General features: G+C 38.9%; 1 protein-coding gene across 1 annotated transcript in view; it reads left to right on the plus strand.

The window, feature by feature from the left end:
* lrrk2 (leucine-rich repeat kinase 2) overlaps positions 1-23,056 on the plus strand; it is a 71,061-nt gene extending 48,005 nt beyond the window's left edge. The window contains exons 23-31 of the mRNA XM_048610573.1: positions 553-653; positions 4,941-5,135; positions 6,517-6,710; positions 11,713-11,785; positions 13,448-13,629; positions 18,818-18,967; positions 21,394-21,566; positions 22,227-22,307; positions 22,634-23,056. Coding sequence (XP_048466530.1) covers positions 553-653; positions 4,941-5,135; positions 6,517-6,710; positions 11,713-11,785; positions 13,448-13,629; positions 18,818-18,967; positions 21,394-21,566; positions 22,227-22,307; positions 22,634-22,755 — 1,271 coding nt within the window. The 3' untranslated portion in view covers positions 22,756-23,056. The remainder of the gene's footprint in view (positions 1-552; positions 654-4,940; positions 5,136-6,516; positions 6,711-11,712; positions 11,786-13,447; positions 13,630-18,817; positions 18,968-21,393; positions 21,567-22,226; positions 22,308-22,633) is intronic.
* Positions 23,057-24,116: the final 1,060 nt, after the last annotated feature.

Raw genomic sequence — 24,116 nt, forward strand, 5'->3', positions numbered from 1 at the left:
TTCGTTCTTTCTTTCGTTCTTTCTTTCGTTCTTTCTTTCGTTCTTTCTTTCGTTCTTTCTTTCGTTCTTTCTTTCGTTCTTTCTTTCGTTCTTTCTTTCTATATTTTAAATGGATTTTATTTTACAAGTTATTTTGTTTAAGAATGTAGGCATTTAGGAAGGTACACCACTTCGACTTACTAATGTCTTAAAGCTGTTTTATGATGAGAAACGCCCTGAAGTACCTAACATTACAGAGTTTCTCTTATGTTTTGAATTATTTTACAGTTTATTTATGTTAGGAATGCACAGTATGTGTGGTACAATATTTCAACCTGTGTTTGTTTTTTGTTCTGCACAAGAAATGTCTGAAGGAGCCCAACTCTAGTTTTAGCCTTGATTTCTATGGGAACCTATAATTCATTTAGTAATTTCACTTACAGCCACAATTTTCAGGAATGCAACAACTTTAAATAAGGAGTTACTGTTTATATTTTATGCCCTGTGTAAGATGTAGACTTTTGAAAGTCATCACTTACCTGAATATGACATGCGATGTTTGTTTCTTTTTAGATCCAGTCAAAGAATTTGACTGTGCTCCGTGGCCTGCTGTCCAAAGTTTAATTGATGATTGTTTGAAGCAAAACCCTGAGGACAGGCCAACAGCTTCTCAGGTAAGAGTTTACAAAAATAGCATATTAATGTTTAAACCAAAATAATCTGCAAATAATAATGTGCATCCATCTGCAAATGGAGGTTGAATGAAATATTATCCAATACAGATACATCTGTGCAATATGTCATTTATAAAATTAATGTAATAGTGATTCATCTTGAAGGTATTATCTGTACAGTGTACAGCTGGCAGTACTTTTGTTGAGGCAGTTTTGTTCTTCATCATAATCTTTTCATCAATGCAGAAGCCCCCCTCTTGGTCACATCCATAAATGGTGAGGAAACATGTATCATTACACCTGGATTCTGCATCTAGTAACTTTGACATGCCAAATGGACTTTACCTCACTTGGCTTTTTTTTTATATTCTTAAATTCCAGAAATAAGCAGTGATCCAAAGAGGCAATAATGACGAACTGATCTGGCTGGGAAACAGTTCAGTTATTTTGAGAATAAAGACAATGACAAAGTGTCAGCTGTCTAAGGAGAAACTATCACATTTTCACAGTCACTGCTGCCAAAACCACACATTATTCAATTACATCTCCATTTGAAATTACATTTTGTTTTTTTTTTTATTTCAATATTACATGGCTGTATTATTTGTATGTAATGAGTTATGTGATTGAACTAAACTTGTGTGAATGAATAGATGGTTACGGCAAGCTCCTCAATCAATATACACAAAGGTGTCAATCTTATTCAATGAAGTTTAATGCATTCTCCCATTGTGAGTTTGGTCATATTTAAGCAGATGGAATGGTGGCAGTTGGAGACTTCATAAGAAGGGGAAAGAGGGGCTTTGCCAGCTATCCAGCCAGTCAAAGAGACCCTATCATCCAGGAGTCTTAATCACATATCATTACAATATTTGTTTAAATTTCCTGTCAGCTACCCCTGATGGTTCTTGCAAACATGATGTTTTAGGGTGGGCAATGAGAGAACTTGTCTTACAGAATAATTTTATTGAGATGTTTCAGTTTTTAAAAAAATGCTTTCAATTTCTTGGCTCTAATGAGAGAGGCTGAGGTCACCAATCCATTATTGCCAAAATAGAGGACAAGGTATAACTAGTCATGGATGAAGACAGCTGTTTAAAATATCAATTATGAAGACATTGAATAGACTTGATTTTAGGATAACAGGATATGATAATTAATTTATTGGCATTCAACGTTACATTTTCACCCTCATTCATTGGGCAACTAACAGACTTTACAAATCTATCTCATTTTTGTTTTGATAGTGGTGATTTCAAATTGGCTCAATTCCCAAATATGCTTCTGTTTCCTCCAGTAAATCAGTTGAATTGAACTTTTACATTATTTTTACTGAGTGGGTCTGGTTTACATTAGAACCAGTTGAAACCTTCATTTATCTGATTGCATGATTGTTTGGTCTAAAAAGAATTCTTGGCAACCAGCAACTAAATTATTACTTTACTTCCTCATTTAGTCAGACATTTCTGTTATATCAGCAATGAGATCCTGTTTTCTGTCTGTCCTGCAAACAGTTGATGTTTTCTATAAAGTCAGCTTGACAGAATTGAAACACAAAGTTGTAACATCATGATTCTAGCCACACTTACGTTGCTAACCACACAATCAAGGCAAATGAAGAAGCGGTAGATGAGCAGCAGTAGACTTCAAAAATCATTTCACTTTATTTGGAACTGCTTTGAGCCACTTAAGAAATGAAGTAAAACACTATAAATGATTTGCCTGTCTTTTCTTCATGACCTATAAAATTACACATTGGTCTGAGTTTTTAGTAATCTCAAAATTTGATTGGGTGAACATCTGAACCTGAGAATTCAGGAATGAGTAGAGGGGATTGGAAGACTCCTTTTGGGAGTGATTGAAGGCTGATGATGATTTGGTCCCCTGTGAGGTAGAAGGATGGCAAAGCTCAGTAGCCTGAAGTTGGGAATGTTTGAGATTTGTTGGCAGCGTCAGAGGCTGGATGGGGATTGCAGACTTTCAGGGAGGCTTAGGAGATAGGTTGGAATGTGGTCAACAACAGAAGCTCCTCATGCCAGCTGGATCCAGGAGATTGGTGTAAAGGCAATTATGTGTTGAATCTGCCAAAATTTTGTTTAGCTAATTCTGATGAAACTTGGCAAACCTAGTTAAAGTTAAAAAGTACAATAAGAATGAGATTTGATATGAATGTGCAGTCAAATCAAATCTGCATTACTTCCTTACCATGTTTTGTGTGCAGTTAAACAAAGTCTGCACCTCACCATGTGGTAGATTTCTCTCACAAACCCTTCTTAAGTATCACAATTTGCAGGATCTAGTGAGATAAAAGAAAATCACTTCCTTGTCTAACTAGAAGGGGCTCTTGTGTCGAACAAAATGTTTGTTTCATGTTGGCAGCTAGTTGCAAGTTGTATTGATATGGTTGACGTTGTTACAGAGACGATAAACAGGCCTGGGATATTGGTCTCACTCCTTTGAAATCATTAACTATTCTGCTTGCTAATCTATATGAAATCATCATAGTGGTTGATCTTAAGGTGCTTCTCAGAATTTACTGTTTCAAACCCTTCTACCCTTGCACAACAATACCCAATCTCATTATCAGATATAACCTGCGTCCTTGAAACTGGTAGATTGTCCATTGACTTGATCTTCTTTGAAGCTGGAAATGGGCATATTGCAGATGGCTTTGGTTTAGGAAACAAATGTCTTAGACTTTAATCCCCCCCAGATGAGTTCTTCCAAGGTTAAATTCCTGCCATTGGGTGGAATTAACCTGTGCATCATTACATAATTATGATTGGTCTGTTTTATTGAAACTTTCAATTGATATCACTGGCTTTTGAATCTTTCTATTTTTGGACAGATTTTGCTAATATTTCTTACAAATAAATGTTCTTTTATTTCAGCAGATTTAGGTTTTAACTCTAGGGGTGAGACAGTATTCCTATTTGTTGCAGGGCACCATCTGGCCTCTTCTTAATGCACATAATTCCAGAGCACGAAGCTTATCAAAATATGCCACAAAATCGAGCATCTCTGAGAGGCAGAAACTTGCTTTGTTGAAAGGAAGTTGTACTCCTGTGTTTAGGGTTAAAATAAATTACAGGATCAGATTGGACACATCTTTAATTTCCTTGAGTTATACGATATCTTGTTGGCAGTCCTGTCCAGCTCATTAATTTAGAGACAAAAGAACAGCAGCATGCCATACACACATACTGTTATAGAATATGGAATTTGGGCGGCACGGTGGCTGAGTGGTTAGCACTGCTGCCTCACAGTGCCAGGGACCCGGGTTTGATTCCACCCTCGGGCGACTGTCTGTGTGGAGTTTGCACATTCTCCCCGTGTCAGCGTGGGTTTCCTCCGGGTGCTCTGGTTTCCTCCCACAGCCCAAAGGTGTGTAGATTAGGTGAATTGGCCATGCTAAATTTCCCTAGTTTAGGTGGGTTATAGGGGGATGAGTCTGTGTGGGATGCTCTGAGGTTCGGTGTGGACTTGTTGGGCCGAAGGGCCTGTTTCCACACTGTTGGGATTCAATTCTAGTCTATGGAAATGCAGGGCTGGTCCCTCCACTACAAAGAGAGTATGAAAGAAGGAGTCTTCACTGGATCACTGCTCCCTGATTACCAAACCAAGAGCAAATCAGAGGCCCAGGCGAAGGCACTGGGAACATGGGTTCAAATCCCCCTAGAGCAGCTGTTGGAACTTAAGTTTGATTCATATGTTTGGAATATAAAGCTGGACTGAGTAATGGTGACCATGCTAACTATTATCAATTATTGTTAAAACCCATTTGGTTCACTATAAGGTGCAGGGCTGGATGAACATAATGCTGCTTGGCCCGCTGTGTTCATCCAGCCCTGCACCTTGTTGTCTCGGATTCTCCAGCATCTGCAGTTCCTACTATCTCTGGTTCACTATAATGTCCTTTTAGTAAGGAAATCTACCATCTGGCTTACATGTGACACCAGATCCACAGCAACATGGTTGAATCTTAACAGCCCTCTGAAATAGTCTGGCAAGTCACTCATTTCAAGAGCAATTAGGAATGGACAACAAATGCTAATATTGTCTGCTACGCCTACATCCCGTGAAAGAATAAAAAAAAATTGTGGTTTGGGACAGGAAAACTGTTCTTCAACTTATTTCTTTCAACTTATTAGTATAAAGATTTCAAGAGATAGTTGGAGAGACTCCGTGAAAAAAATGTACTTTGAATACTTTCATTGTAAATGGCATCAAAAAGGTTAAACAATGTTGTCTCTCATTTTGTGTACTTATGCATCCTTTTTTCTTTAGGTGTATGAGACTCTGAACTCAGTGGAGCTACATTGTTTGAAGAGAAGGATGATAGTCCCTGGTAATCTCACAGCAGACTGCATGGTAGCTACAAGCTCTGTTTGCAAAAAGCCTAGTGTCTGGATTGGCAGTGGACAACAAGACAAGGCACAACTCTCGTGTTTAGAACTGGATACTGATGGACAGGCTGTTGTGGTATGTGAGGAAGTGTAATAATTCATGAGAAATAAGCTTGAACTCCCATAAGGAAAATAAACCTTTGCTTAATAGAAAAATGTTTGATCTACTGACCTTATGGTAATGGTAGACTGCTGGGCCTTGAGTTTGTAGATTGTCCTCGAGTACAGTCTTGCTGCTACTGATGTCCCACAGTGCCTTGTACATGCCCAATCCTGAGTTGCTAGATCAGTTTGAAATCTGTTCCATTTTGCACAGTGGTAGTGCCACATATTGGCTCATCGTAGAATGTTTCAAATGAGTGAGTTGTTGGGAGTAGGATAAATAGTATTAAATCAGCAAGTTGTCAAAGAAGAAGAAACAGCAACAAGAAGGAGAAACAAATATAAAACAGCACACGGACTGCAACGATTCAAGAAGGCAGCTCACCACCATCTTCTTAAGGGCATTTAGGGACAGACAATAAATGCTGGCCAGCCAATGATGTTCACAGCCCATGTGTGAGGGCAAAAAAAAATAAGCATTAAACTGCCAGGTGAAAAAAATGATGAAATGATGAATGGTTTGGACAGAACAGAAATTGTCTCTCACTTTGCCAACTGCATATATGAAATATGAGAGATAAATAAGGAAGGAAGATATAAATAAATTTGTGAAATCAAGAAGCTGCAATATCTGCCAGGTAACGGTCACTGCGTTGCACTTTTGGCATCATGCTCATGCTGAGTGTTAAATTGTGAAAAAACATATCATTGAACAGAATGGTTCATCCCCATGATCAGCAAAAAATAAAAACAAAAATTGCTGGAGAAGCTCAGCAGGTCTGGCAACGTTTGTAGAGAGAAATCAGAGTTAATGTTTCGGGTCCAGTGACCCTTCCTCAGAACTGATGGTAGCTCGTAAAAAGTTGGTTTTTATGCAGAAGATAGGGTGGGGGCAGGGGGCAAGGAGTAAATGATGGCTGGAAATAGAGCCCAAAGAGAGAGCGCGAAGAACAGTTGGATAGATAAAGGATTGGATAATGATCAGCCTGGGTGAATGAATAGCTACTAATGTGGGATTATTATTGGCTAACAACGGGTTGTGTGTAATAGCAGACCTGGGAGAATGTGCCACAAGCCCTAAAATTGTTCAACTTGATATTGAGTTCAGAAGGCAGTAGAGTTTCCAAGTGGAAAATGAGGTGCTGTTCTTTCAGTTTTAGCAAAAAAAATTCTCTCAAGCTATTAACTTGTGTTTTAACTATAAGGGGTCAGAAAATTGATACTATAAATATTTTTCAGTGAAGGAGATGCTTATATGAAATGACAATGAATAAATGTGTCTTATTCTCATTGTTTCCCTCAATCAGCATTGATTTAATGTACCTTTTGTTCTAAATATTTTGTCCCTTGACCAGAACATTGAGGATAACCGGATTTTATGCCTGGCATTGGTATGTGTGATTGACGAGCAAGTTAACTGGGTTGTTGCAGGCACACAGTCTGGACATTTGTGGATAGTCAACACAGAGAATGTAAAATCTGTTCATCAACTTCGGAAGATGTCTGATTCTATTACTTGTTTGTATTGCACTCATGATTTGAAACAAAGGTAAATATCTACTTGAGCAGTTTTTAAAATGCTAAATGTGAGGGATTTGATTAACTACTGTGCTTTTTTTTAATCTAATCAAGTTAGTATAACAATCAGAATTTAGACTTCTTCCTAGGTTTTTATAAATATAGCAGGATAGATTGATATCTGGATATTATGTCAAATATGGATTTGGTATGCTGGGTTTCCCACAGGAGAGATTAAAGGCAAAAACTTTGCTGGAAGATTGAAGCGGATTGGAACACTTCTAATGAAGTTTGATCAGCAATTATTTTTAGTGAAAAACTATGCCATGATTCCCTATAATTATGCAGTGTCAGTGGTCCGGTAATTCTCTGTCTTTGAAACTGAATTATACAATCAAATATGAACAGAAACCTCAAAAATACGGACATCTTTTTTAAAAAAACTGATTGACAATCCCAAACAGCTTTGGTTAAAAACAACCCTTTGAAGCACTGAAGATATCCAAATTGTAATTTATGGATAGCCTAGTATCTTTGCAGCTGAAAACACTAGACACGCAGTGAATGTATGATGACAACAGGTTGTTAAAAAAAGAAGTTTTCGTATAATGCCGACTATTTTATCCAACATCCTTAGTGTGAGAAAACTCTTCAACCTATGCGACTGAATGCTTGAACAGCTCAATCAGAAAGGAGATTCTGAGAAATGGTGTTTACAAGCATTTTGGAGAGGCACGGACTGATTAGGGATAGTCAGAATGGCTTTGTGTGTGGGAAATTGTGTCTCAAACTTGATTAAGTTTTTTGAGGACATAATCAAAATTATGGAGGGCAGAGCGGTAGACATTGTTGACATGGACTTTCGTAAAGCCTTTAACAAGGTCCCACATGGTGGACAAATTGGTAAAGCTAGAACATATGGATTCGGAGAGAATGTGCCAATTGGATACAAAATTGGCTTGACGGTCGTAGTCAGACAGTGGTTGGTGGAGGCCTATGACCAGCAGTGTTCTGCAGAGATCGATGCTGGGTCCACCTTTGTTTGTCATTTATATAAATGATTTGGATGAGAATTTAGATCACCCCAAAATTAGTAGTATAGTCGACGGATTATCTAAGATTACCAAGGAATCTTGATGAATTAGACCAATGGAATTTAATTTGCATGAATGTAATTTGATTTGTGAGGGGTAGATCATGCCTCACAAACCCTATTGAATTCTTTGAAGAGGTGACCAAACACGTGGATGAAGGTAGAGCAGTGGATGTGGTATACATGGATTTAAGTAAGGCATTTGATAAGGTTCCCCATGGTAGGCTCATACAGAAAGTAAGGAAGCATGGGATAGGGGAAAAGTGGCAGATTGGATTCAGAATTGGCTGACCCATAGAAGACAAAGGGTGGTAGTGGACGGAAGATATTCAACATGGTGCTCAGTTACAAGTGGTGTACCACAAGAATCTGTTCTGGGTCCTCTTCTATTTGTGATTTGTGTAAATGATTTGGATGAAGGAGTGGAAGGGTGGATCAGTAAATTCTCGGACGATACGAAGGTGGGTCGAGTTGTGGATAGTGCAGAGGGCTGTTCTAGGTTACAAAGGGAAATTGTTGGGATGCAGAGCTAGGCTGGGAAGTGGCAGATGGAGTTTAACCCTGAAAAATGTGAGGTGATTCATTTTGGAAGGACAAACTTGAAAGCAGAATACAGGGCTAACAGAAAGATTCTTGGCAGTGTGGAGGAGCAGAGGGATCTTGGGGTTCATGTCCACAGTTCCCTGAAAGCTGCCACACATGTGGATAGAGTTGTTAAGAAGGCGTATGGTGTGTTAGCTTTCATTAATAGAGGGATTGAGTTCAAGAGCCATGAAGTTATGCTCCAGCTATACAAAAGCCTGGTTCGGCCACATCTGGAGTATTGTGTCCAGTTCTGGTCACCTCATTACAGAAAAGATGTGGAAGGGTTGGAAAAGGTGCAGAGGAGATTTACCAGGAAGTTGCCTGGAATGGAGGGAAGGTCTTACGAGGAAAGATTGAGAGAGCTAGGGCTTTTGTCTTTAGAACGACGAAGGATGAGAAGTGACTTCGTAGAGGTGTACAAAATAATCGGAGATATAGATAGAGCGGACAGCCAGTGACTTTTTCCTCGGGTGGAGGTAGCTATTACGAGGGGACTTAGTTTTAAAGTGAGTGGAGGTTGATATAGGGGAGACGTCAGAGGTAGGTTCTTTACTCAGACAGTGGTTGGGGCATGGAATGCATTGCCAGAGAGGGTAGTGGAGTCGACCTCATTAGAGGCATTTAAGTGGCTTTTCGACAGGCGTATGGATGATAGTATAAAGTAGGGGTGGAGATTAGATAGACCTTAGGTTTAGGGTATAAGTTTGGCACAACATCATGGGCCGAAGGGCCTGTACTGTGCTGTACTGTTCTATGTTCTGAATGCAAGGTATTGTATTTTGGTAAAACAAACAAGCCAGGACTTATGCAGTCAATGTTAGGACCTTGGGCAGTGTTGTCGAACAGAGAGACCTAGGGATTGAGATACATAGTACTTTGAAAGTTGCATCACAGGTAGACAGGATGTTTAAGGTGGTATTCAGCACACTTGTCTTCATTTCTCAGATCTGTGGATAGGAGTTGGGATGTTATGTTGAGGTTGTACAGGATGCTGGTAAGGCCTCTTCTGGAGAATTGTGTACAGTTCAGGTCACCCTGCTATAGGAAGGATGTTATTAAATTGGGGAAGGTTCAGAAAAGATTTACCAAGATGTTGCCAGGACTGGAAGGTTTGAGTTAAAATGATAGGCCAGGACCTTTTCCTGGAGTATAGCAGATTGAGGGGTGACCTTATAGAGATTTAGAAAATCATAAGGGGCATAAATAAGGTGAATAGCGAAGGCCTTTTCACTGGGCTGGGAGAGTTCAAAACTAGGTGCCATATTTTTAAAGTGAGAGGAGAAAGATTTAAAAAGAATCTGAGGGGCAACTTTTTTCACACAGTGGATGGTTCGTATATGTAATGTACTGCTGGAGGAAATAGTAGATGCAAGTACAGTTACAACATTTAAAAGACAATTGAATAGGTAAAAGAATAGGAAAGGTTTAGAGAGATACGGGCCAGACACAGGCAAGTGGGACTAATTGAGTTTAGGAAACTTGATTGGCATGGACAAGTTGGACCTAAAGGATCTGTTTCCATGCTGTATGACTCTATGACTCTAAGTTGTTCGTCTGCAGTAATGCTGGGTGAAAAACATCAATTGCACTAATGCTGGAAATTACATCGAAAGACCTGTGCTGTCTCAAAATGGCTCTTGGACCTCCAGGCCACAAGCTGCAGAGGATTTACCTAGCAAATCATCAGATTAAATTTCCTGCCACAATGCAAACCTTCCAAATGTTACCTGATCATGGCTACATCTAGGAGGGAATTGGAAGTTCAAGAATTTTTAGTAGTGATGTTCCGAAGGGGGTCCACAAAATAGTCTTAGCATTCAGTGGGGAAGTTTGAAATTGGGAGTAGAGGATCTTTCAAATTGGGTTACAGGGAATCCTGCGTTTGAAGAGATTCTAAGCTTTGAGGTACGCAAAAATCAGAGCTGGACAGTCGTTGAAGTTATGGATTTGGGAAGGGAGGCTGGGAGAGAATGGGGGCGCAGGGTGGTGTCAGGGAGTACAAGACAAAGTAAAAAGAATGGGCTAGAAGACTGGAGATTGCACCTCTAACAGGGGTTAGACACCAGGTTTTAGCAGGGTAATGAGGGTGTAGGACCAATCAGGAAGGGAGGAGAAAGGTTCATTTTTTAAACTTTGGACCATGGGAATCCTTCATCACATGTTTCCAATCTAAAATGCTATTAAGGGCAAAACAGATGAAAATGGGTGCCCATTATGAAGGCAGCTACTTGGGAGTAAAGCTCTGGTCCAAACCCAATTCAAAACAAGCCAGTAATTGGTGAGAGTGGAGAAAACATAAATCTTACAAGTCCACCAGCACATCAGACACTGATAAGTTGGTGCTCTCAAACACCATACCCACCTCTCCACACTTCAAACATTTGCAGTTGTGACGCGCAGAGGGATAGTGTCAAGGCTGGAGTCAGTAGGACTTCATTTCTTTCCAGTTTGGCTGTAGTCTGCAATGCACTCTGTCCCTACAAAGGCCACTCACCTGATTCAGGTGCTAATGCAGTAGATTCTAGGACAAGAACATCTCTTGTTCAATGAGATAAGACCCTGTGATGCAATGAACCAAAAAGTCAAATGAAATGGGAAAATGAACTGAAATCACTTCCCACTGTCAGAGTTCCAGAATTAGATATGATCCCTGTAAGAGATTTAAAAAAGATTTCTGCAGGAAATTTTTAAATAATTTATTTGCGGGATGTGGATGTGAATGTCCTGGCCAGGCCAGCATTTATCACCCATCCCTAATTGCCCAGCCAGCAGTTAAGAGTCAACCAGATTGCTGAGAGTCTGGAGGCATATAGAAGGTGAGGATGGCAGATACCTTCCTTAAAGGATATCAGTGAACCAGATGAATTTTTCAATGATCGACATTGATTTCATGGTTATCATTAGATTCTTTATTCCAGATTTGATACAATCAATCAAATTTAATACAACCAACCCTGGGATATCAGGCCAATCAAGTTCACTACACATACGTTGATCGTTTTGGTAATAAGGACGCTGGCAAATCCCTTGGTACCTTAGATGACTTAAGTTGCAGGTCTCATGGTTTAAAAAAAAAACCGGATACAGGGTACATTTAACACGGTTATATGTATTTTGTATCTACTTCCCAGACTTTCTAGACCTGAGAAATACCATTGAAAGGAATAGAATTCTTCTTTTAGACTTGGGATATAGGAGTCACTGGTTTGGCAAGCATTATTGTCAATCCCTTGTTGTAATACTTGCCCTTGCCTCTGTAATAGGGTGCCACATACATTCTGCAATACTGCCTGATGGAAAGACATTGAAAATGGTGACTATACATACTCATCAAAACATTTTCTGTTGTTCCTAGCAAAGAAGACAATTTCCTATTGGTGGGGACAGCAGATGGAAAGCTTGCTATTTTTAAGGATACAACAGTAAAGGTAAATTTACCTTTCATCAAAATAACGCAAACCTTGTGTGTAAATACTAAAAAGCAATTTATGAATTATGATTCAACCCATGTTATCTGATTTTATCACACGAAAATTTTGATTCAACTTCATTCCCAGCGTTGCCTTTCTCTTTGAAAAAGAAAATTCTCAAATGTACTGTTGCATGCCAAATCCATTCCCTCTTTCCTGTGACTCTACATTTGAGTATCTTCAATCTGGTTTCCACAACATTAAAATAACCCGAATAAAAGTCACAAATTATATCCTATGTGACCCCTATGACAGTGGTAAACTACCTTTTTTATCCTTGTTAGTTGGTGTGCAGCCTTTGATATGGTTGACCACACCATTCTCCTCCAATGCATTTCCTCCATTGTCCAGTTATGTGGGAGTACCCTCATCTTGTTTCATTTTTGTGCAAGAATTGTTAGCTATTACAGACCAATCCAGAGAGCCATCTGCATTTTTTTTTTATTGCGACTCTCGCCCAGTTAACTACTGCAAAACCTTAAGACAGCTATCAAAACTCTTTCCTATTTCTCACCTACAAGCCACTCTTCAATGACATTACCTATAAAATATAATGTCAATTTGCAACAGTACACAGACATCACCTCATCGCTACCTCTCTTGGCCACGTGTCCCTGCCCCCAACTGCTCTGATTTGCCAGACTGTTCGTCCAACATTTAGTTCCAGATGAGTAGCACATTTTTCCAACTAAATTTTGGGGAGACAAGATCCATTATCTTTAGGTGTTCTGTTGCTGAAAATCTCATCCATTCTATTGTTAGTTCTGAACTTTGCTCTTCTGGCCAACTTGCCATCTTCCATCCTCTGTAATTTTGAATTCATCCAAAACTTCACAACCTGTATTCAGGAACAGATTTGCCCATTGTTCCTCTTATTGCTGACCTGCTTTGACTCCCAGACCATTAAAGCCTGAATTAAATATCTTCATCCTTTTAAAATCCCTCCTTATTTCTGAATCCCCTTCAGTGCTATGTGCCTGTCAGGTCTCTGAACTCATCCAATTTGATATGTTGTACATCCCTTATTTTATGCACTTTGTCATTATTGATCATGCCTTCAGTAGTGTAGACTCTAAACTCTGGAATTCCTTTGCTGGAGTTCTTCTGCAAGTCTTTTTACACTCCCGTCTGCCCACTTCTCATCTACCACCTTCTCTCCCTTGCTTCTCTTCCCCATCCTCCCTTTACCACCTTTTCTGACACTTGTCCTGATATTCCTCTCATTTGAAGGCAGACCATACCAGTTTACTCAGAATGCACTTTCAAAGTATGTATTTATTAGTCTCAGTAATACTGGCAGAAACACTCCAAACAAACAAATACAAAAGTTTTATTTATATTTATTTGGACAGTCCTCATATCAATGTAAAACTTCACTTAGAACAAATCTTGGTCATTTTGATGGTGTACTTGTATGTCTGTGTTCATGTAGGTTCTTCTTCTGAGTGGTTTACAAAACCAGCAAGATTAATTGTAGTATATTGTAACTGCTTCGTCAAAGAGGTCTTGTGGCCTCCAAATACATGAATCCAAGGATATTCAACCAAAATGTTTGAAACTGTGTGATCCTAAACTTAAAGCACCACAAACGGTAATTAGTACTTTATTCTGATCTGACAGTACCAAGATGGTGCACCACTGAAGGTTGTGGACATTGGTGACATCAGTACCCCTTTGGTATGCTTGAGCATATCACCCACTTCAGAACTGATAGCTTTTTGGGCAAGCTGTGGAACAAAGATCATATCACTCAGCAGCAATTTTACGGTTCAGAAGGTGATAGACACAAACACAAGGACTCTGTAAGTTATTAGATTCTTTGCCTAGTTTTGGAGATTTTGACCTTATTGATATAAATTTAATTTTTTTGGTTTCCATGCAAGTGTATAAACTGATTATTTTCAATGGCTTTTTCATCTCCATTTTTAAATGAATTGATAAATATGGCAACTTTGTCATGTGTAAGTGATGGTTGTCATCTTGTCCTATTACTGCAGCTTTCAGAATGAATCTGTTTCTAATAAGTTTAACATTTTTTAAAAAATTGATTCACTTCTTATTCGAAAGTTTGATCGTAAAATGTGACAGAATCAGGTGAAGGATAATAACTATTCTGCCCACTTATCTGGACATGTGCAATGTTCTAGTCAACTGAAAAGTAAATAGTCATTTTGTATGACCCAGTAACTCCTGGGTTTTGTGAGGAATAGGCTAAAGTTAATAGTCTTAAATTTATTTTACACACATCTTGAAAAGAATACCAATTAAGAATGTCCTTTTAAGAAGGGTTTCAACTTACCAGGCTTATTAACAATAACAGTCAATTTAGTTGAAAGGTAATGAGAATATTCTGCAGTTTCTGTTCTTTGACAGAGAGATGAAGTAAGTCTTGTCCCTTTGTGATTAATCACATTTGACTATGGATGGGGTTATACTTTGAGTTTAGCACACTTTAAAGTTGCTACAGGATTAAATCCTTACTTGTTTTTGCAGTTGAATAATTCTTTGGAGTCCAACAGCTTCAAGGTACAAAAGTTGGAAAGCAAGATGCTATTTTCAAAAAATAAAGAGAGACTGACAATTAAATTTTGACTAGTAAAGCAGAACCTTGTCAGGAAATTTCCATAATCACTGGACCTGCTTCAATAAGATAAACCTCGAATTCTGCAACTTTTGTGTTGGTTGGTAAAATGAGAGGGTCATGGGATAGAGTCAGACACACCAATCTCAGAACAGCATAGACATTCACAGGGACAGGCAAGCATTGAGGCGGACTGGTTAGAAGACCACCTTGGTTCCTCACAATTTTGTCCCTGTTGCTTTTGTAGTTTTAAGGCTGCCTTGCCCTTGCGCCTAACACTCCCTTACCCACCAATCACCTATTACACCATTCATACCAACTCATGTTCCCAACATTCCCCATTGCTTCTCAGTTTCTCATCCTACCTCTATAGCCAGTCATCCAGTATCTACAATGGGCAGACCTCAGAAGCAATGTGGAGATGTAGAATAAACCTTCAGTAATCTAGAACATAGGAGCAGGAGTAGGCCATTCAGCCCCTTGAGCCTGCTCTGCCACTCCATAAGATCATGGCTGATCTGTGGCCTAACTCTATATGCCTGCTTCGGGCGTATCCCTTGATATCCTTGCTTAATAAAAAAGTTGTCTATCTCAGATTTAAATTTAACAATTGAATTAGCATTGACTGCCATTTGAGGAAGAGAGTCCCAAATCTCCATTATACTTTGCATGTAGAAGTGCTTTCTCACATCACTCCTGAATGGCCTGTTCCTAATTCTTAGACTATGCCCCCAGTTCTAGAATCTTCAAACAGTGAAAATAGTTTGTTTCTCTACCTTGTTTTTCCCTATTAATAACCTGAAGATCTCAATTAGATCACCCCTTAACCTTCTAAATTCTAGACCATAAAGATCTAATTTGTTTAATCTCTCCTCATAACTTAACTCCTGAAATCCAGATACCATCCTTGTAAATATGCATTGAACTCCCTCCAGGACCAAAACCTCCTTCCCGTGCTCAGATCTGCTCTCAGTACTGTAACTGGGGTCTAACTAGGGTTTTGTATAACTGCAGCATAATGTCTGCATCCCTGTATTCCAACTCTTTAGATATGATGGCCAGCATTCCCTTAGCCTTCTTGACTATTATCTGCACCTGTTAGTGGCTGTTTAAAGAGCTATGCACCTGAACTCCCCAAACTCAATGGACATCCACGACATTTAACTTTGTGCATTCTAAAAAAAAAACCTCCTCTATCCCTTTTTGTCCAAAAAAGATAACCTCGCACTTGCTCACTAAAATCCATCTAGCCATCTTTGCCCATTTGCCTAAACTGTCGACAAGCTGTTATAATTTTATGCTGTCATCAACATTGTCTGCAATGCAGCCCAATTTGGTGTTATCAGCAGATTTGGATATTTGACTTCTTATGCCGTTATCCAAGTCATTGTTGAATTTGTGAATAATTGAGGCCCCAGTACAGATCCCTGCAGGACACCACTGATCATGTCCTGCCAATTTGAATAGCTATCCATTATTCCAATTTTCTGTTTCTTGCCATTCAACCAATTTCCTGTACATGTTAATAATTTACCCTCAATTCCATGGGCTTCCACCTTGTCTAACAGTCTTCTGGAAATCCATATAAGCAACATCCATAGACTTGGCTCTGTCCGTCTCTTTGTGATCTATTCAAAAACCTCTGAGGTTTGTCAGGCATGACCTACCCTGCATGAATCTATGCTGACTCTGCCTGATGAGCTGAAATTTTTCGAGGTGATCATTTACCCTATCCTTGATTGCAGACTCCAACAGCTTCCCTAGCAGATGTTAGGCTAACTGGTCTGTAATTCCCTGGTTTTCCTCTTTCACCTTTCTTAATGAGCATAGTGATATGAGCAAATTTCCAATCCGGAGGTACAACTCCTGAATCCAGGGAGGTCTGAAAGATTATGGTTAGGGCATTGGCAATGTGCTCTCCTACCTCCTTTATTCACAGTGGATAGAAACCATCAGGCCCTGGGGATTTGCCACTCTTCAGTTCCATTAATTTACCCATTATTGATAGCAGCTCTAACACTTGCATGCATGATACTCAAAAAGCATATTTAGATCTGTTGAATAGTTAATCCTAAATGAAAAAAGCAAACTGATGTGACTGTAGCAAGGCTGCCTATGTGTGGAACCACAGGAGATGGGGGAGATGCTAAATGAGTATTTTACATCAGTGTTAACTGTGCAAAAGGATATGGAAGCTAGAGAACTTGGGGAGATAAATAGCTACATCTTGAAAAATGTCCATACTACAGAGGAGTAAGTGCTGGTTGTCACATAAAGGTGGATAAATCCCCAGGACCTGATCAGGTGTAACGTAGAAGTTTGTGGAAAGCTAGGGAAGTGATTCCTGGGCCCTTTGCTGAGATATTTCTATTATCAGTAGCCACAGGTGAGGTGCCAGAAGACTGGAGGTTGGCCAACATGGTGCCACGATTTAACAAAGGTGGAAAGGAAAAGCCAGGGAGCTATAGACTGATGAGTGTGACATTGGTGGTGGGCAAGTTGTTGGAAATCTGAGGGAAAAGATTTACATGTAATTGGAAAGGTAAGGATGGATTAGGATAGTCACATTGGCTTTCTGTGTGGGAAATCGTGTCTCATTAACTTGCTTGAGTTTTTTTGAAGAAGTAACAAAGTAGATTGATGAAGGCAGACAGTGGACATGATCTACATGGACTTCAGCAAGATGTTCAACAAGGTTCGGCATGGTAGACGGGTTAGATTACATGTAATACAGGGAGAACTAGCTATTTGGATACAGAAGTGGCTTGAAGGTAGGAGACAGAGGGTGGTGGTGGAGGGTTGCTTTTCAGACTGGAGGCCTGTGACCAGCAGTGTGCCACAAAGATCGATGCTGAGTCTACTGCTTTTTGTCATTTATATAAATGATTTGGGTGTGGATATAGGCGGTATAGTTAGTAAGTTTGCAGATTACACCAAAATTGGTGGTGTAGCAGACAGCAAAGAAGGTTATCTCAAGGTACAACAGGACCTTGATCAGCGATGGGCCAAGGATTGGCAGATGGAGTTTAATTTAGATAAATGTGAGGTGCTGCTGAACAAAGAGACCTTGGAGTGCAGATTCGTAGTTCCTTGAAAGTAGGGTCGCAGGTAGACAGGATAGTGAAGAAGGTGTTTGGTATGCTTGCCTTTATTGGTCAATGCATTGAGTGTAGGAGTTGGGAGGTCATGTTGCGGCTGTACAGGACATTGTTTAGGCCACTTTTGGAATACTGTATTCAATTCAGGTCTCCCTTCTTTAGGAAGGACGTTGTGAAACTTGAAAGGGTTCAGAAAAGATATACAATGATGTTGCCCGGGTTGGAGGGTTTGAGCTATTGGGAGAAGCTGAATAGGCTAGGGCTGTCTGCCTTGGAGCATCGGGGTCTGAGGGGTGACCTAATAAAAGTTTATAAAATTATGAAGATCGTTGATGGGGTGAATAGCCAAGATCTTTTCCCCCAGGGTAGGGGAATTTAAAACTAGAGGGCATAGGTTTAAGGTGAGAGGGGAGAGATTTGAAAGGGACCTAAGGAGCAACTTTTTCATGCAGAGGTTGGTGTGTGTATGGAATGAGCTGCCAGAGGAAGTGGTGGAGGCTGGTAAAATTACAACATTTAAGAAGTATCTGGATGGGTACAGAGTAGGAATGGTTTAGAGGGATATGGGCCAAATGCTGACAAATGGGACTAGATTAATTTAGGATATCTGGTCAGCATGGATGAGTTGGACTGAAAGGTCTGTTTCCATTCAGTATAACTCTATGATTCCATGACTATGACTATTGACTATTAATCCTTTAGTAATCTCCCTATGTTGTCAATCAAATTATGAACACTCAACCCATGCTGAATTAGTTGTAGGTTTTGAAACTCAGCCAAGCTTCTATATGACATGATAGTACCAGGGAAAGTTGACACAGATCTCTCTTGAAACTGCACAACCAGATGCTATTTTTATTTCTAACCCATACCTGGAAACACTCCATAATAAAAGCCATAGTCTTTTTGTTACAAAGTTTGAAGCGCAGGACTTCCGAAAAGCGCTAGGTCATTACAGATATTTATATATGCAGTTTTCAAAGAGCCCAGCAGAGTTCATTTTCTCAGCTATTGTGATTCATGGAATATTGTCTTTGCCCAATGGCAATAATTTGACCTTGGAAATCTAGATGTGAAATATCTGTATCCACAGAACACATCTTATTTTTAAGGATCCATGGTATCTTCCCAACTCCATGGATAGCCAGTCACAATTTTCACCACCTCTCAATGGTCAAATCATAAATATTTAAGTCTTTGGATATTTTTGGTCTGAGATACATAATTTCCTTAACTATTATACTTATGATTTACTGTGTACAATTGAAATAAATTAAGATTATTCATTATGCTTTTCCACTATTTTTGCAGAAGCCAGAAGTATCATAGTGATGGAAATATTATCACCATGGTGATTGATAAATATATTTATCTGGCAAAGAAGGACAGCCATGTTGTTGAACTTTGGGACAAAAAATTATACAAAATGAGTATGTCAATTGATTGTGCTTCTATTCTTAAGTAAGTATTTAATTGATTTCAATTAGTTTCTCCTCTAACATTTTGAAATATGTTCTGGCAATAGCTGAAATGCAAGTGCCCTTCAATTATGATGTAGAAGTGGGTTTTCAATTCATTCATGGATCATGGGCACTGTTGGTAAGGCCAGCATTCGTTACTAATCCCCATTTATATTGAGAAGTTAGTGGTAAGCCACCTCCTTTAACGAATACAATTGTATGATGAAAATGGCTGTTCATTCCTGGATCTTTTTCTAGCAACCAGTGCTGCAGTTAATGCTCACAAACTTCTTTTTAGAATTATATTGTGTAGGTTGAAGGGATGATTTTTAAATTACAGAAACAGTTTGTAAAATTTATCTTGCTATTCTGATGTCACAGCTTTACATCAAATAAGAATAAACTGGTAAGTCATAGAGTCATACAGCATGGAAACAGACCCTTCGGTCTGACTCATCTGTGCTGACCAGACGTCCCAATCTGATCTAGTCCTATTTGCCAGCATTTGGCCCTTATCACTCTAAACCCTTCCTAATCATGTACTCATCCAGATGGCTTTTAAATGTTGTAATTGTACCTGCCTCCACCCAGTTCCTCTGGCAGCTCATCCATACATGGACCACTCTTTGTGTGAAAAGGTTGCCGAACGGGTCCTTTTTCAGATCTTTCCCCTTATACCTTAAATCTGTGTCCTCTAGTTTTGGACTTGCCCACCCTAGAGAAAAGAGCTCTATTGGCACTTGGCTATTCACTCTATCCATGCCCCTCATGATTTTATAAACCTCTATAAAGTCACCTCTTGGCCTCTGACATTCCAGGGAAAATAGCACCAGCCTATTCAGCCTCTCCCTACAACTCAAATACTCTGGTCCTGGCAACACCTGGTCCGTTTCTGCACTCTCTTAACTTTAACAACATCTTTCCAATAGAAGGTTGACCGGAATTGTATGCAGTATTCTAAAAGTGGCTTCTCTAATGTCGTGTACAGCTGCAACATGACATCCTAACTCCTGTACTCGATGCACTGATCAATGAAGGCAAGCGTGCCAAACACCACCTTCACCACCTTGTTTACCTGTGACTCCACTTTCAAGGAACTATGCATCTGCACTCCTAAGTCTCTTTTTCAGCAACGCTCCCCAGGGCCCTACCATTAACTGTGTAAGTCCTGCCCTGGTTTGCCTTCCCAAAGTACAACACCTCACATTTATTTAAATTAAACTCCATTTGCCACTCCTCAGCCCACTGGCTCATTTGATCAAGATCCTGTTGTATTCTGTGAAGATCTACTTCACAGTCCATGACACCATCAATTTTGGTGTCATCTGCAAACTTACTAACCATACCTGTTATACACACGTCCAAATCATTTACATAAATGATGAAAGCAGTGGACCCAGCACCAATCCTTGCGGTGAACTGCTGGTCACAGGCCTCCGGTCCGAAAAGCAATCCTCTACCACGACCTTCTGTCTCCCACCTTCAAGCCAATTTTGTATCCACTTGTCTGGCTTCCTTGGATCCCATGTGACCTAATCTTACGAACCAGTCTATCATGTGGAACCTTGTCGAACGTTTTGCTGAAGTCCATGTAGACAACATGTACTGCTGTACCTTCATCAATCTTCTTTTTCACCTCCTCAAAAAATTCAATCAGTTTTGTGAGACATGATTTCCCATGCACAAAGCCATGTTGATAATCCCTAATCAGTCCTTGCCTTTTCAAATGTATGTATTCAAATGTATCCAAATGTAAATCCTGTCCCTCAGAATCCCTTCCATCAATTTACCCACCACTGATGTCAGGCTCACCAGTCTATAGTTCCCTGGCTTTTCCTTACAGTCTGTCTTAAATAATAGCACCACGTTAGCCAGCCTCCAGTCATCCCAGAAAGGGGCCAGCAATCTCCACCCTAGCCTCCCATAAATTTCTGGGAAACACCTGATCTGGTCCTGGGTGTTTATTTACCTTTATGCATTTTAAGACCTCTTGTACCTCCTGTAGTATGAGCTCTTTCATACCCATCATGGGCAATGGGTAGAAAATCTCGTACAAATCATTGTTTCCTATAACTTACTTACACTGTTTATGTTATAGGGTTTATTGCTCTGCTGCAGTCCATTTCACATTGCTTATTAGCAGGTTGCTTTTGCCCACTTTCTATATTTTGGTGGAGAGGATATTTTGTAGAAGTATACCAAAATTGAAACTCTCAAAGTATGAGCGCTGGTAGAAGAGCTGAATGCAAAGGATCAAAATAACATGGTTTTATTTAGAATCTTGTCTTCAGAACCACAATGGTCGGTAGTTTTATTATTTTTCAGTTCATTATTTTAACTTGCATTAATTTAATCAGATGCTCCAAAAAAGTGAATGCATTATCTTGTTTTGCAATGCATTTACGAAAGAAAATTTTGTTTTCCTAGGAATGAGACATACTCAGCCAGAGTGAAAGCACTTTATCTTCAGAAGACAAGCACCCTTTGGATTGGAACAGGAGGAGGTGATGTCGTATTATTAGATCTTTCCACTCATCAACCCATTTGGGTCATTGAGAAATTTTGTCATTCTATCAGAAGTATGGTGCCAGCACAAATTGGTAAGGTTTTGAGCCTTGATTTCAAAGATCGAATCATGGATTACTTCAAAGTATTTTACAAATAACTGCTTAAATTAAAAAAAACTGTAATGCAACTTTTTTTTTAAACTTTGGAACATTTGCTTTTATTTTCAAAAAGTTATTGTAAAATAATAGTTGTCACAATAGGTGAAAAAACTAGGACTAGTGAAGTGTGTCTCACGTTTTCCAGGGTGAACACGACCTGCAACTAATTTTTAGTGAACAAGACTGTATGGTGGGGCATAACATTACTTACTGTTGCAGTGCCCTCAATTATTTATATTTTGTTAGGTTAACAGTTGTATTTTTATATGCCCCTGGAATCTGTGCTCTGCTCTTACTATGTAATAGAATAGATGCTTTTGTGAAAGAATAATCATGGATCTCTGCTGGAAGTTCTTCTGCTAGTGATACTTCTGTTTCCTCCAAGAGTTACATTGATATTTACTTAGATTGGGGTCATTTATACATTTGGACATAGGAGCTTACAACAGAAAATACCAAGAGAAGCTTATGCAGATTTTGAATGAATAAATGTCATTTTTGTATTGCAAATTAATGTATTGCTTTTAATAATAGATCGAGATTCTTTAATACTTTTATTCCTGCTAAGCACATTTCTTTAATTCTGTGTTTTAGAGAAGGGACACCTTCGTACTGTCATGCTGATCCTAGGAAATGTCTGTATAGATTACAATGAAAACGACAAACAGCAGAGCGGTATGGTTAATTTTCTGAATATTTTGTTGTAATTGTTTGAAAAATAAACAAAGTTATACATTTAATAAATAAATTTTGGCTGTGTATTACAGTTGTGTAATTAAGTGAAGATTTTCATCTGAATTATTGCATTAGTTTTCACAGTTAATTGTTTTAAAAAAAGAAAAAACAAGCTATTGATTCCACATAACCAAGTGCGTACTTTCAATGTTTTATTTATTGCATGGTATAATGCAACTTCATCTGGTGAAAAGGTTAAATCTTTCTCACGCTTAAACTCTCTCACCTTGTTTCTTGAAATTAATAGTTGAAATTTCATGTTACAGAATTGCAATCACAGCTATTTGTTTGGGACTTGAATCTTCCATATGAGATCCAGAGCCTGAAGAAGCACACAGATATGAGAAGAGAAATAACTGAAAAAATGAGATTGGGTTCTTTGGAATGAGTGCACATGGACAAATACATATGTACATGTTTTCTTTATTAATTTAAAGTTTTGGGTTTATTGAAGATACAAAGTGGTAAACCTAGCATTCACAAAAGAGTTTTAAAATCTGGGATATTGCACATAAAGGAGTCAAAATTCCTCCTGTACATAACCTCCTGAGGAACCTCGCTACATGGAGATTGAAACTAGTCATATATTTTTGTTACTTGACATGAGATTAGTTTAAATCTTTAGATCCCTGATGTTTTGCACTTGTAATATTGCAATAATATAAATAAATTTACAGTTTACATACTAACCTGACTGTGTAGTGTGTTACTGGGAATGTTCTGAAGTTAATGATTAATAAATACATCATTAACCATATTGGAAGTTAAGTGCTGACAGACGCAATATCAATTATCTTGTACTAAGACCAAACCCAGTAGGAGGTTGCCAAGGTGGAATTTGTGCCCACCCAATTGGTTCAGTGTTGATACCTCAGGAGTCTCTAGAGTTTGGAGAATTTCAATAAACTGTGAATGTTCCTAATCAGTTATTGGGGATGATGTGTGGAGCTCAAACTAGGTAATCATGTCCTCAAAAAACTCATCAGAAAAATGGCAGTCTTTTAAAATAAACAGTGAGAAACTCTTGACAGGCAAATATTGTGGTTGCCTTTAAAATGACTGTAAATGAAATGTATCTGTGTTACCTCCACACAGACACATTCGCAGCGAAAACATAGCTGGTAATGCCTGGTGACTAATACAATAAAAGGAAGTTTAAGTGCTGGTAATTGAATTTTTAAACATTGGATATTGTATGTAAAGGAGCCAAAATAACTCCTGTACTTACCTTTTGTGGCATTTGAGCCCCTGTTTAATGACTGTGTTAAATGAAAGTACTATTTCAGGAAGTACGTGAACTGAGGAATTATCTGTTTGCTACTCCAGGATGTTTTCTGCACTGTTTCTGATAAGAGGTATACACACTAATCACAGAATCTAGGAATAAAGATTGGAAGGGGACACCTTCTAAACGTTGCTATAATTATGCTAATAACCATGCCATTTCTCAAGTGTTTGTGCAAATGGAACTGGCCCATACCAGCTCTCTCAGAACTTTGTATTCTAATCATGCAAAAGCTTAAGGCACATATTTTCATTGTAAACCAATGCAATATACATGACACATCATTACACAAAAAGGATTCTATACATAAAACACAACCTAGCCTTATGATATTTGTGGTAAGTTTTCCTTTTGAAATGTCTTTTACTATATATGTGCCCCTTCAATTTACAGCACACAAAAAATACTCTGGTTGCTTAGAAAAATTATACGTCATACAAGGGAACCACCACAAACAGGAGGAA

This window comes from Rhincodon typus, chromosome 22, assembly GCF_021869965.1.
Source record: "Rhincodon typus isolate 14 chromosome 22, sRhiTyp1.1, whole genome shotgun sequence".
NCBI lineage: Eukaryota > Metazoa > Chordata > Chondrichthyes > Orectolobiformes > Rhincodontidae > Rhincodon > Rhincodon typus.